Here is a 12,156-nt window from a genome sequence, read left to right as displayed (position 1 = left end):
AAATGACACATGGTGTCAATTTAAACATTCTAAAGCTGTAGAGCGGCAAACGAGAAAAGCTGGGAAGCTATTAGTCAACAAGTATTTAATAGAATCATAAAAACACTTCAGGAGGGTGGCTCATTTTGTCAAGTTAGTTTACAGGTCTATTAGAACAAGCAAGTTCCCAGTGAGCAAGTTTCCAATTTCAGAATACTGAAAGCAACTATTTAATGCAACCTTGGCAGAGAAAAAAAAATCCCTGTTTCTCTGTAAAGCTTAATTTCCAACATTTGTTTTCAACCAGTACTTTTAATAACATTAGGCATTATTCTACAGACATGCTCAAGGACATAAGCAGAATCTTAAATGAATTCCTCAGTATGGTTTCTGTGCACTTAAAACACCTTGTAGGTAACATCCCCCTCCAGGAGGATACATCCTATTACAAATAGAAATGACTTTTATCAAGTTCTAAGGGAAACAGTCTCTGCCTGTTTTTATCCATAAGCAACTAACACCATCTACCAAAGGTTATTAACACAAGAAAAACTGCCAAATTCCTTTCTTTTGTTTACATGAACCCACACTGTGAACGGTACATGGAAGATCTCCATTTGCAGATGCCTCTGTGGAGCAGGAAAATACAAAATTATCTTTGCCCAATAATACGCAATCCAGTAACAAAACACCATTCCAGGTGACTTGAGAGGACAGCAAATGTATGTGTTTTTATAGACTTACATCAATTCCACGGTGAATAAACTGAAAACGTGCTACCCAAACCAATCAGAAACCCAAACGCTCCTGTCCCATATCCTGCTCTGATTTGAATCTTGCAGTACAGAGTGTTACTGCCAAGTATTTTTAAAATGACAGAGTTTAACAGCCTAGTGAAAAAAATACACCTAAAAGCCATCTAGCACCTTTCAGCTACTTTCAGGATGAGGAAAGCAGAAACAAAATATCCCTGACATTACAAGAAATTAAGCTATGCACAACGCATAACTACGCACTAGAAATTAAACTACACACAACATTTTCATATTTCTAGAAGTCTGAGTACAAGCTTATCTGGTACTATAATTTGCCTCAGTTTGGGTGCTTTCCTGAATTTGGACTTGTGTTGACAGTATAATCTGATATAAACCTTACACCAGAAGAGATTAAAGGTTCAGTTGCAATTCTAAATTTGTGTCTACTAGATCTTTTAAACACACTTGCACTTTTACCTAAGTTTAAAAAGTGCATTTCAGCAATAAATTGATCTGATTTAATGGTAGGTGATGCCAGAACAACCTGTTCTCCTTTCTGCCACTGTCTGCAACCTCATGCTGCTTTTACACCAACCAGCTCCGGCACACATCCCACCTCCCAGTAAGATTGTTCAGGGAGTTAACCCCACGGAAAATTCATGCTTCAGGAGAAAAGTGAGTACTTTCTCTGCATTTAACTCCCTGAATGAGCTTACCGTGAGTTAGACGAGTGTCATCCACCAGCTAATTAAAATGGGTGGTAATGCCTTGGTGGTATTGAAGAGGAGACTGAGACTGTCTCCTTGTGGTAGAAACTATCCCTTAGCTCAGCCCAAGGATGTGATGATACGTACTGCAGGTCTGCAAATTCACATTGTTCACATGCATTATCACGCTATAACAATTTTGCTGGCTACTGCTGATCTGAAAAATAACTTTGGGGTAACAGTTTTAAGGTATTTAACAACATGGATCCATTGAGGATGAGATATTTTAAAAGGCACATTTGGTGTTCTATCTTCTTTAAAACATCTTTTGGTTTAAAACACACCAAATTAAGATTTAAGCCCTGTTCTTCAAATACCTCCAAGCAAGTACCTAACCTCTCAATGTTTGTTTTTCTTATTGCAACACTTGTTAAATAAAAGGTCATTTCTGTGGCCGAGGAGAATTTAACTAATATTATATGTTCTTAGAACCTAATTTTCAAACCAAAAAAAAGCAATGAAAGAAGCATAACATGACTTTTACGGATGTCACCAACTTTGGTCTACATCCAAACACATACTAAAAATAGTAGGAACAGAGTTACATTAAACCAGGAAAGTACAAGGTGTCTTGATGCAAAATATTGGCTTACATAAAATATAAAAATATTTTTCCCATGGAAGTAAACTAAAGGAGCTAAGGGAAAAAGCATCAGATGAGTACTTTGTCTTAAGACGACACTGGAGATTTAGTTCTTGTTATTACACAAGAAGCTGAACCTAATCGGACCTGAGGTATGATTCTTAGAAGTAAAAATCACAGGTATGAGTGTATGAGCCCAAATCATACATATATAAAAAATTTATTTTGTTGACTTTAAATTGATTGCTAACTGATTGTATTAATACTAATTTCAAGAGCAGGCATGACACATGCAGAATACCATCACTTTGTTGGTGTTCAAGATACAAACCAACAATTTGAAATACCTGAATTCTTCAGAGATCTGCAATAATTTTAAAAAAGGTAATGATTGTGAATATACCTTTAAATCACCAATGTACCAAAGCAATTTTCATTGTTTTCCTTTCTCTCACTGAAGTAAACAAGAATTAGCTTAAACTTATTTACATAACAAGAACACATTAGACTTCACAAATGTCTATTCTTCTCCCTTAGCAAATATAACATCAGCCAAGTCATTCCAATGACGTGAAAAATGGTCTTTTTCATAAAAGCAGCCCTTAATTCCCAAAGTTCGAAGAGAAAAGTGAGAGATAGTACGCACCAGCTTTGCTATAAACAACAACAACCAATACAACCTGTAAAGTAGCAGCACTGTTCATGCAAAACACCTGGTGTTGTGGGCTGGAAATACAAACACTTAAAAGAAAATTCTCTAGGGTATTTGTTGTTGTTATCCTAAATACCATCTTGTATTTCCTGTCAAGATAACAAGTTCATGTATGGCATATGACTGCATATATACTTAATAGCTCCATGAATACGTATGTGTCCCTTACACATAGCTGAATAGACTTTTCAGGTGTTCCTTTTAACTATATCTTACATTTCAGAATTCAGGCAAAACAGCAGCCGTCTCCTTAGGAAAGTAATAATTGTAGCATGAGAGTCAAAGATGTACTTGCTTCCTGCTTTTGCTCATGGCTACTCTTCCAAAGGAAAAAAAAAGCCTACAAATATACTAACATCTGGAATTTAACAGAAAGATCAACAACAAGTCCCACAGAACGAGGTAAAAAATGATCCATACCAAAACCTAAGCCCCAGTTCTGGCCACTGTTACCAGGTATTATGACTAAAATTAAATAAAATTTATTTCAGAAGACACCTGTAGCTTCCATTGCAGGGCTGACTTAACTTATTCATACCTTTTAAGAAAACATTCCATCTGCATCCAAAAATGAAACTAAGCCCCTTAATTATTATTAAAAGACTTGAGAGCACTTTATGTCTACTTACTGAACTATAACAGTGATAAGCTCCTGGACATGCATCCCTGGTTTGATTTAGCAAGGTAACTGGGAAATATCCAACCAAGTAAAGACAGTGGCTTCACACACAGATTACACTCTGTTTCTCACCATACCTACTACTGATCTTACTCTACCAATGCAGCATAACTACTAACAGATTTATCGTATTAACCACCATGCTGTTTGTCTCACACCAAAAATTCTAGTTATAATGTAAGTGGCAGCAGACACTTTACCCATATGTATATTCTTCTTTTTGTAACCACTGAGAGCAACTCGCTTAAGTATTAGGAGTGGTGGGAAATTTAAGGGAAAAGGATAACTAAGACAGGGCAACTGGCTGCCCTTGCAATCTGCAATCAACTTAAAGAGCCACTTCAGGTCATGAGAAATTTCTAAGATGACAACTCTTTCAAAAGTCTCTTCCCACGGTCAGAAAAAAATATCACATGGAAAAGAAATACTCCATGAAAAACTACTCTTTCACTAGCTTTTATGGTAACTTGCACGTAAGCCAAACAATGTACAAGAGTATCAATCACTTTCCTAAATGCCTTTTCTAAGTAGCTCACAAACCTATATGAAAGTTCAGCGAATGTATACCAGCTGGCTCATGTACTGTTTTTGGATATTGATATATGCAACCCTTTTACCGGATCTAGCATCATTGTCCGGGCTCAGATGACTCAGACAAGAACAATGTAAAAACATAGTTTGTTTTCATGTTTAAAATCTCCATTGGTCTCCCACAACAATAACAGGAAGAACTGTACGGATCGATATGCAAGATTACTAATGGGGACTTGTCTCTTCCTACCCAATGACAGGCACGTGAAACTTTCTTAGCCAGGTAAAGCATGCAACACTTACCAGATCTCTGTGAAGCACCCAGTTTGCATGGAGGTAATGGATTCCATCAAGGATCTGGTAGAGTAGTGATTTAACCATAGATCTTGGCAACTGCATGGGCTTTTTGTTTGCTTTTGAGGCACGGTGAAACTTGATAATATGCTAGAAATAAAACAAGTAAAAACATGAAGCTTGTTAGATAACAAAACTTTTTTATTATTTAAATAGTAACACTAAATAATGAAATGAAATACAAAGTTTGTTGAAATTTGCAATTAAAAATAATAGTGATGTACTTCCAGTTTTCTTAAATTGTTTTTATCTTCCAAGTTGCTTTAAAAATAGCTGTCAAGCTTTTGATAACATCTGAAGACTGGCTACTTACCTCCAGTAAAATTTCTTGGACATTCTCCTCCCTCCCTCCTACCCATTGGGATCCTCTTACCCACATCATCGCTGGATCAGAAGCTTCTAAACCAGCAGCATATACTGCAAAGATGATTGTGCTCTATGCTTTCACCCCCTTCCCTACTCTCCAAAAACACCCAGGACAGGGTACCTACCACGACACATTAGCATTCCCCCCCAAATCAGAACGCACAAGAGAAAGATGAAACAAAATCTCACATCATTAGGGTGAGACTATGTGACAACATCTAAAACCGGTCACATTCTCACTTCCAAGTTTTGGCCATGGACTTCACTGATAATGACAAGCAAGTCATTCCTGGGTTACAGAAGTTAGTCAGTCCACGAGAGGACAAATAGCACTTGAAACCATGGAATGCAAAAAGGGACCCTAGCATTAGTCAGTTGAAAGAATGAAAAAAGATAATGAAAAGACTGCTGAGAGATCATGAAATATTCATAAACTAATTAATATTTATTGTAAGATCAACATGGAGATGATGGGTTAGTTTTGGTTTTGCTGCACTGTATAACAAGTGGGGTGAGGCCCTTCTACCTGTTCAATCTCAGGTGAGGGGACGCTACTCAAGGGGCTATGCAATCTCAACATTAAGCAAACAACGAAATCTATTCATTCAGATGAAAAAATATGCACCCTTTTTCAAGGAGTTTAAAAGAAGCATCACAGATAACAAAATAGTTTCCAATTATGTGCTTTTTGTGAGACAGAAGTTGCAAAGGCAGTCTGCATTTTTAATGAAAGCGATTCAGAATGCTAATCTGTACAGCAACAAGACTACTGATTACCCAATTTTAAAATAGGATTTGTCTAGCTCAAGATCATCCCCCTCCAAGTGTAAGAGATAGCCAATGGCTGTGCTTTCATTAGACCTCTGCTCCCTCCAGCACCACCCTCCATTACATCTGTCACTAACGATCCCAAGGAAAATGGTTACAGGTTAATGTTTCCCCATGGTTAATGTCACCTCTGGCTTTCACTGAACTTCAGCCATTCTTAACGCTTCAGTCTGTTAAACAGCACTTGGCAAATGTGTAGATAATATACTATAAGAGAAATTTTTTAAAAAAGTAAACAAACTGTTTAGTCCCTATTAACATTAAAGTTTCCACTGATCCTTTCAGTGCTACATGTAACACAGCTGTGGCTGTAGGGATATTAAAAGAAAGTTTGAAAGAAGTCTACAAGATTATTAGATTTATATGTATGTATCAGAACCAGCAAACAAACAAAGCTCTCAGTACCTGATTCTGTAATTGTGCAATCACTCTGAAAAGTAAGTGGAAAGCTTTAAGGAATTATTTCCCCAGAAAAGTTTTCTTGCTGTCATGTCACAAAATGATCTTGTGTTAAGTTTTCTACTGGGAGCCCCTACCTTCCAGTACTGTACAATGCTCACAAGATAATAACCTTCATGGATAATTACAGTATGATTTAAAAAGCAGTAACCATACTCTAACATCCAAAATTAATATCTTTATTAATACACAGTATTAAAAAAAAAAAATACAAGAACACCAAAAGGCAAGGGTTACATACAACACATAGACCCCTAAACCAAGCTCAGCCCTTTTTTCAAAGCACATGCAACCACTAAAATGGATTTTTATGCCTATTTAAAAACTAACTAGAATCCACAAAAACCATAATACAGGAATACAGAAAATGGAACTGCAAAGGTTCTCCTAGGTCACAACATGACTAAATCAACACCTGGTACTTTCAGAAGGAACTCTACCATTCCAGCCCCAGTAGAGCTAGCTCAGCTGCATCCCCTGTGTGCAAAGGCACTAAGTGGCCCCCCTGCTTTCTGTCCCTGCCCTCTCATGTTGCTGCCAGCATTTTTCAAATGAACTAAGAACCCTGCCGAAGGCTTTGTCCCTTGAAATATTAAAGCACTAATACTTTATAAGTCATGGGAGAGCCGCAAAGGAACAGGATGCTATTTATTAATGAAGTAACTAGTAGCATGCCAGGACCACCCACTGGAGCAAGACTTTTGTGAGGGTACAGGATGGGAAGGTTTCCTCTTTTTCTGCTGTTCCATGAGCATGCCTACATGAACTTTTGAGGCAGGTATCCACCCTTACGTTGAATGTGAGGTACCTCTCTAAACCAGAGCTAGCACAGCTGTATCAATGTAGAGCTAAGGTGAAGTACTCTGCCTTTCAACCGGACTTTCTAGCTCAAGCTACCACTTCATAACATGGAAAGGACGAACTTGCTCTTTCTGCACTGTCACATACCACCTAGATATATCCTACATCGTTTTGCTCATGTGCTGGTTTGTGCCAGTCAAAGGCTAAGAAAGCATGCTCCTTTCTGTCTGCTTTCAGCTCAGCTACTGAAGTGATCTTGTTTCTCTCAGTCCTCAGAGCACTGCCATTTAGGGGGTTCCTCAGGGTTCCAATTTGGGGTCAGTTCTCTTCAGTGTTTTCAGAAATGATCTGGATGCAGGACTTGAACACATACTAAGTAACTCTGGAGATAATTCTCAATTAGGAGGAGCTGTTGACTCCCTCAAGGGCAGAGAGGCCTTGCAAAGAGATCTTGACACATTAGAGAGCTGAGCTATCACCAACCATGAGAAGTTCAACAACAGCAACAGATGGATTCTGCACCTAGGACAGGACAACTGCAGCTACACATCCACACTGGGGGATGAGAGGCTGGAGAGCATCCCTGGAAAAAGGAAGCTGAGGGCTCTGGTCAGCAGTGAGTTGAACATGAGCCAGCAGTGTGTCCTAGCAGCCTCGGAGGGCCAGACGTAACCTGGGGTGCATCAGGCACAGCACTGCCAGCTGGTCAAGATAAAGGATTGTCCTGCTCTGCTCTGCACTGGTGCAGCCTCACCTTGAGCACTGGGTGCAGTTCTGGGTGTCACAATATAAGGACATAAAACCATTAGAGATTGTCCACAGGAGGGCTATGAAGATGATGAAGGGTATGAAGGGCAAGATGTATGAGGAGCAGCTGAGGCCCCTTGGCGTGTGCAGCCCAGAGCAGAGCAGGCTGAGAGGAGGCCTCATGGCGGCCTGCAGCTCCCTCACGAGGGGAGCGGAGGGGCAGGCGCTGAGCTCTGCTCTCTGGGGACAGCGACAGGACCCGAGGGCACAGCATGGAGCTGGGACAGGGGAAGGTCAGACTGGGGGTTAGGGAAAGGTTCTGCACCCAGAGGGTGGTCGGGCACTGGGACAGGCTCCCCTGGGCAGTGGTCACGGCACTGAGCCTCAGGCATAGTCTGATTTTTGGGTGGTCCTGTGTGGAGCCAGGAGTTGGAATGGATGATGCTTGTGGGTCCGCTTCTAACTTGTGATATTCTGTGGTTCTACGATTAAAAGCCCTGCATGTTGCTGGCTGTGAACTTTGGCTTTTCTTGCAAAAGAATTACGAAAACTCTTGCTCACAGCTATGGACAGCCCCCTGTCCCTAGGTGCCTCAGCATGAAGAGGGCCGCTGCTCTGCCGGAACCACACACAACAAATGGCTCATGTGATGTCTAGAGAGACATCCCATGGAACAGGTTTACATCACCTTCAAAATTTCCTATCCTCAAGTACAATGCAGAGGGGAAACAAATGTCAAAAACACCACAACTCTGACAGCACCAAGACATTCAAAATTAATAATACAAAGATAACATAGCTCTATCCAAACAGGGCTATCTGGACATTTCTATGCTTAAGCCAATGCCTACTGTACATATTTTGGAATTTCAGAGGAGAATTAAAACTGATAGTTCTGCTTTAAAGCAAGCAATATCACCATTAAATAAAATTAAGTTTCCTACAGAAGTAAATAAAAATTGTTGCATACTTACTCTGATATAAACAAGTTTATGTTAGTCACAAGAGCTAACTTCACCCCATCACAGTTTAATTCCTGCTCAGTTCTCAAATCTAAACTAAAAACATACTACAGGGCCATATAGTAAAGGGAATTGAAAAACTGTGTTTGCCCCATGTCACTGGAATGTGTATACACAGTGATTGTGATCATGGCCAGTTCTCAAAGGGTTTGTGAAAAAAAAATAGTTCTCCAAATTTCTTGTATGCAACTACCCAAACATACATATTTTAAAGAGTGTTACACACAAGCAGCACTAAACAGCAATTTTAATGCTGCTTTAAGAAACAGAAGGGGAAACCAGTACCATTACTCAATGGCATCTTTTCTACTGGTGGCAACAAGCCCAAGCTTTTACTCATGACTCATTTATTTATAGCTTCAGAAATATATCTGTATAGCCCCTACCATTGTTGTAGGAAAATGTTCCTCATATAAAAATTGAAAATGAAAAATAAGAGCACTACAACAGAAATAAATGAATTGTCATAATTTGACAAGAGTTTCTCAGATCAGGCAGGTCAGGCGCATAGCCAAAGATGCTATTAGACCACAACTATACTAAAAGGGAATTTTAACCTGAGCAATTCTGCTGATTTTTGTTACAGCAGGGAGATGTGCCTGGCAAGACCATCTTAACTTTAGCAAATCCAAGACCATATAAATGGCAATAGTCAAAGAAATTAAATATAATTAAGCATTCTGAATGAAAATATGGTTGCAACTCATGGAACAGTATTCAATCCAGTAGTTCATGTGCTTCTGTGTTGCCCAAAGTGTTGAAATTGGCTCAAAAATTGGCTCAAAAATTGGCTCATGAGGAGCTACATACATTTTCTAAAGCTTCCACTGTAAGTAATGTAAACAGAATGCAAGATAATATAGACCAAATTAAATTAGTCTGTTCCATGAAAATCCTTAGTATTTACATCAAGTAGTTAAGTGAGCATTCAGAAAGACCCTAATTTCATACTCCTTGTAAGAAAGTCAAGCTGATACAAACACACTATGTTTGTTTCATCCCATTCCTGATTTCAAGAACTGCTGTTCAGTATGACAGTGGTTAAAACAAAGTTAGACCTAGAAAGTTTTCATGGAAGCGAGTCCCTGAAGGAGACATTTCATATATGTCTTACTAAAAGAAATTACAATACAAGCTGTCACCTCAAGAGACATGAGATGATCCATACAGGAGCTTGACCTCAAGACACAACTCCCTAGAAGAACTGATTTCTTGAGTTCTCCTGCTCAAATAAATTCTTGTTTTAAAACTACATGCATTTCCATCAAAATGAAATTTTATCTCGTCCACGCAGATGCTTCTCCCCGCTGATGTAAATTGTCTGCCTGCTCCCACACTTCAAAGCTCTTCTTTCTATCCAAATCCTCATCCAACTTTTAATCTTAAAACACAAGCATGTCAGACAATTCCAATGCACCCATAAAAAGTAAAATTAGGCTTTACAAATAAAGCAGTGGAGGTTACAGACACATTAAATCTGTGCCAGGGTCAAGAAAAAAGGTTTAGAATATAAGGCTTCAAGTCTCACTTTAAGCCTCTCTTCAGCAATCAATACTGAAATGAAGGTGATTAGCATTGTTATGTGTTAAAGCACTTAAAAGGATATGGGAAAATAAAATCTAGAAGTGGTACAAAAACTAAGCATGCATTGTTTGCACAAATTTAAAAAACATGAAGCAAAGAGAGTCATTTAACCTGAGTAACATTTCTTGTTGCAAAAACACCTTCAGAAGCCTAAGCTTAGAACTAATTTCAGACACCAAAGTTTAGACAAAAAAATCTGTCCAGGGTATATCACAAGCAAACTAAAATAATCTCAAAACAAAAGTGGGTAGAAGTATTTCTACAGAGCTTAAGTTTCCAATTTGGGGTGCATTAAAACATCACACAGTGGTCCTTAGAAAGGGGAGGAGAAAAAAAAATAAGCTTCAGCACCCTCTCTCTAAACAATGCTGTTCTGCAGTCATTCTCAAGTACCTTCTTTAGTGTCCCATTAACCACAGTGCCTGACAAAAGTGAAAAGAGGTCAACATTTTAAGTAATTTTTAAGGAGCTTTAATACATTAAGTTTTGCTAAACCTTACTTACTCTAAATACCTAAACTTTGAAGCAGAGAGTAAACGTGAACATAAAACAGATTCAGTATCACTTTCCCAGGTTTCAGAGGAGTCTCTAGTTCTAGATCTTCAAGAACTAAACATGTTAAAAAAAAGTCCATATAATAATCTTAAGAAGTCAGGATTCAATTATCTTTTCAGTATATATCTGAAATACCGAATATTCCCGCTACTATTAAACATGAACTACCCTCAACTCCCTACAGCTTTAGCAGAAAAAGCCAGAGAAATAGACTAAGTCTTGTGATATGACAAGTGCATTCTCAGACCAGACAGCTATCAACAAGGAATGGTGTTGCTGTCGCTAAGTCCAGCTATCCCTTTTGTGTCAAAAAACACCCTACCTACTATAATTGGAAAGGATAAATCATGGTATAAAGAGAACCTTCTGTAGTAATGGCTGACAATTGAAATTAGAACTTTAAAACAATCAAAAACTATTCCAAGCCACTCCCTTCAGTAAATCTTATATTCTTCCCTCTTCTACCAGGATCCTGTATTGGTAAATATGTACACGATGGAAGACTGTACAGAGAATCACCTAATGGACTGGGACTGAATTAAAAATATAAACATGACTACAAGAAATTAGAAGAGAAAAATTAAATTGTGACACTAAGAAATCTTTCTTCAAGTAAATAACAGTATTGGTGATTGATTAGCATTTGGATTATTCTCATGATTAAAAGCTAAACTGAAGCCTAAAAGAAGTTAAGAGCTATAACTGATTGCACCAGATCTGAAGACTTAAAACCTCAGATCTATTAGAAAACATTCATATGATTAAACAAATTTGCAAGGTTATGGCACAAATCAGTATGCAACACCCTCACAATTTCATTTAGTATACAAGAACATAATTTCAGTTTTTAAAGTATATTTTTCAGATATTGAGCAAGGCAGAGTGTTATGAAATTCATATACAGGAGTATTTTCTCATTTTCATTACTTGATTTTTTTTTAAGTACACATGACTACCCTTACCCTAAATTTAAGTATACATGACTACCCCCATCCTAAATTTTAAAAAAGTGGAATATATATGCAACAAGTATTCCATATAGCACAAAACCAGTCTGCCTATATATTTATATTATTATCAAAGATAGCTTTGAGCTGAATTTTTAGTTTCTCAGTGATACTTGCTATTAAATAGTTACTTCTTAGAGTTCACTAGAATCTAATAAGATATAAACATTCAACAAAACCTAAAAACACCCAGATCATTGTTTAACTGGTCTTAGATAGCAAATGTATGATCACACTCAATATCAAATACTTTTTAATAATTTAATCACTTATTAAGAACCAGCAGTGTTTTTACAGCTATAAAACACATTCAACACATTTTACCATGATAGACGTGTCAATAGTTTTCAGAAGGAGTTAAATTTTTTTTTGAATTATTCTGAATTACAACACAGATTTCCACAAAGGGGGGGGGGGGGGGGGGGGG

At 38.0% G+C, this 12,156-nt stretch overlaps 1 protein-coding gene across 1 annotated transcript in view; it reads right to left on the bottom strand.

Moving 5' to 3' along the window:
• The window catches only part of CDK19 (cyclin dependent kinase 19), a 121,069-nt gene that overhangs the window by 60,514 nt on the left and 48,399 nt on the right, over nucleotides 1–12,156 (bottom strand). Inside the window, exon 4 of the mRNA XM_035321388.1 lies at nucleotides 4,310–4,450. Within this exon, the coding sequence (XP_035177279.1) occupies nucleotides 4,310–4,450 (141 nt within the window). The remainder of the gene's footprint in view (nucleotides 1–4,309; nucleotides 4,451–12,156) is intronic.

Source organism: Oxyura jamaicensis, chromosome 3 (genome assembly GCF_011077185.1).
Source record: "Oxyura jamaicensis isolate SHBP4307 breed ruddy duck chromosome 3, BPBGC_Ojam_1.0, whole genome shotgun sequence".
Classification (NCBI taxonomy): Eukaryota; Metazoa; Chordata; class Aves; order Anseriformes; family Anatidae; genus Oxyura; species Oxyura jamaicensis.
This window is presented reverse-complemented; position numbering and strand designations above follow the sequence as displayed.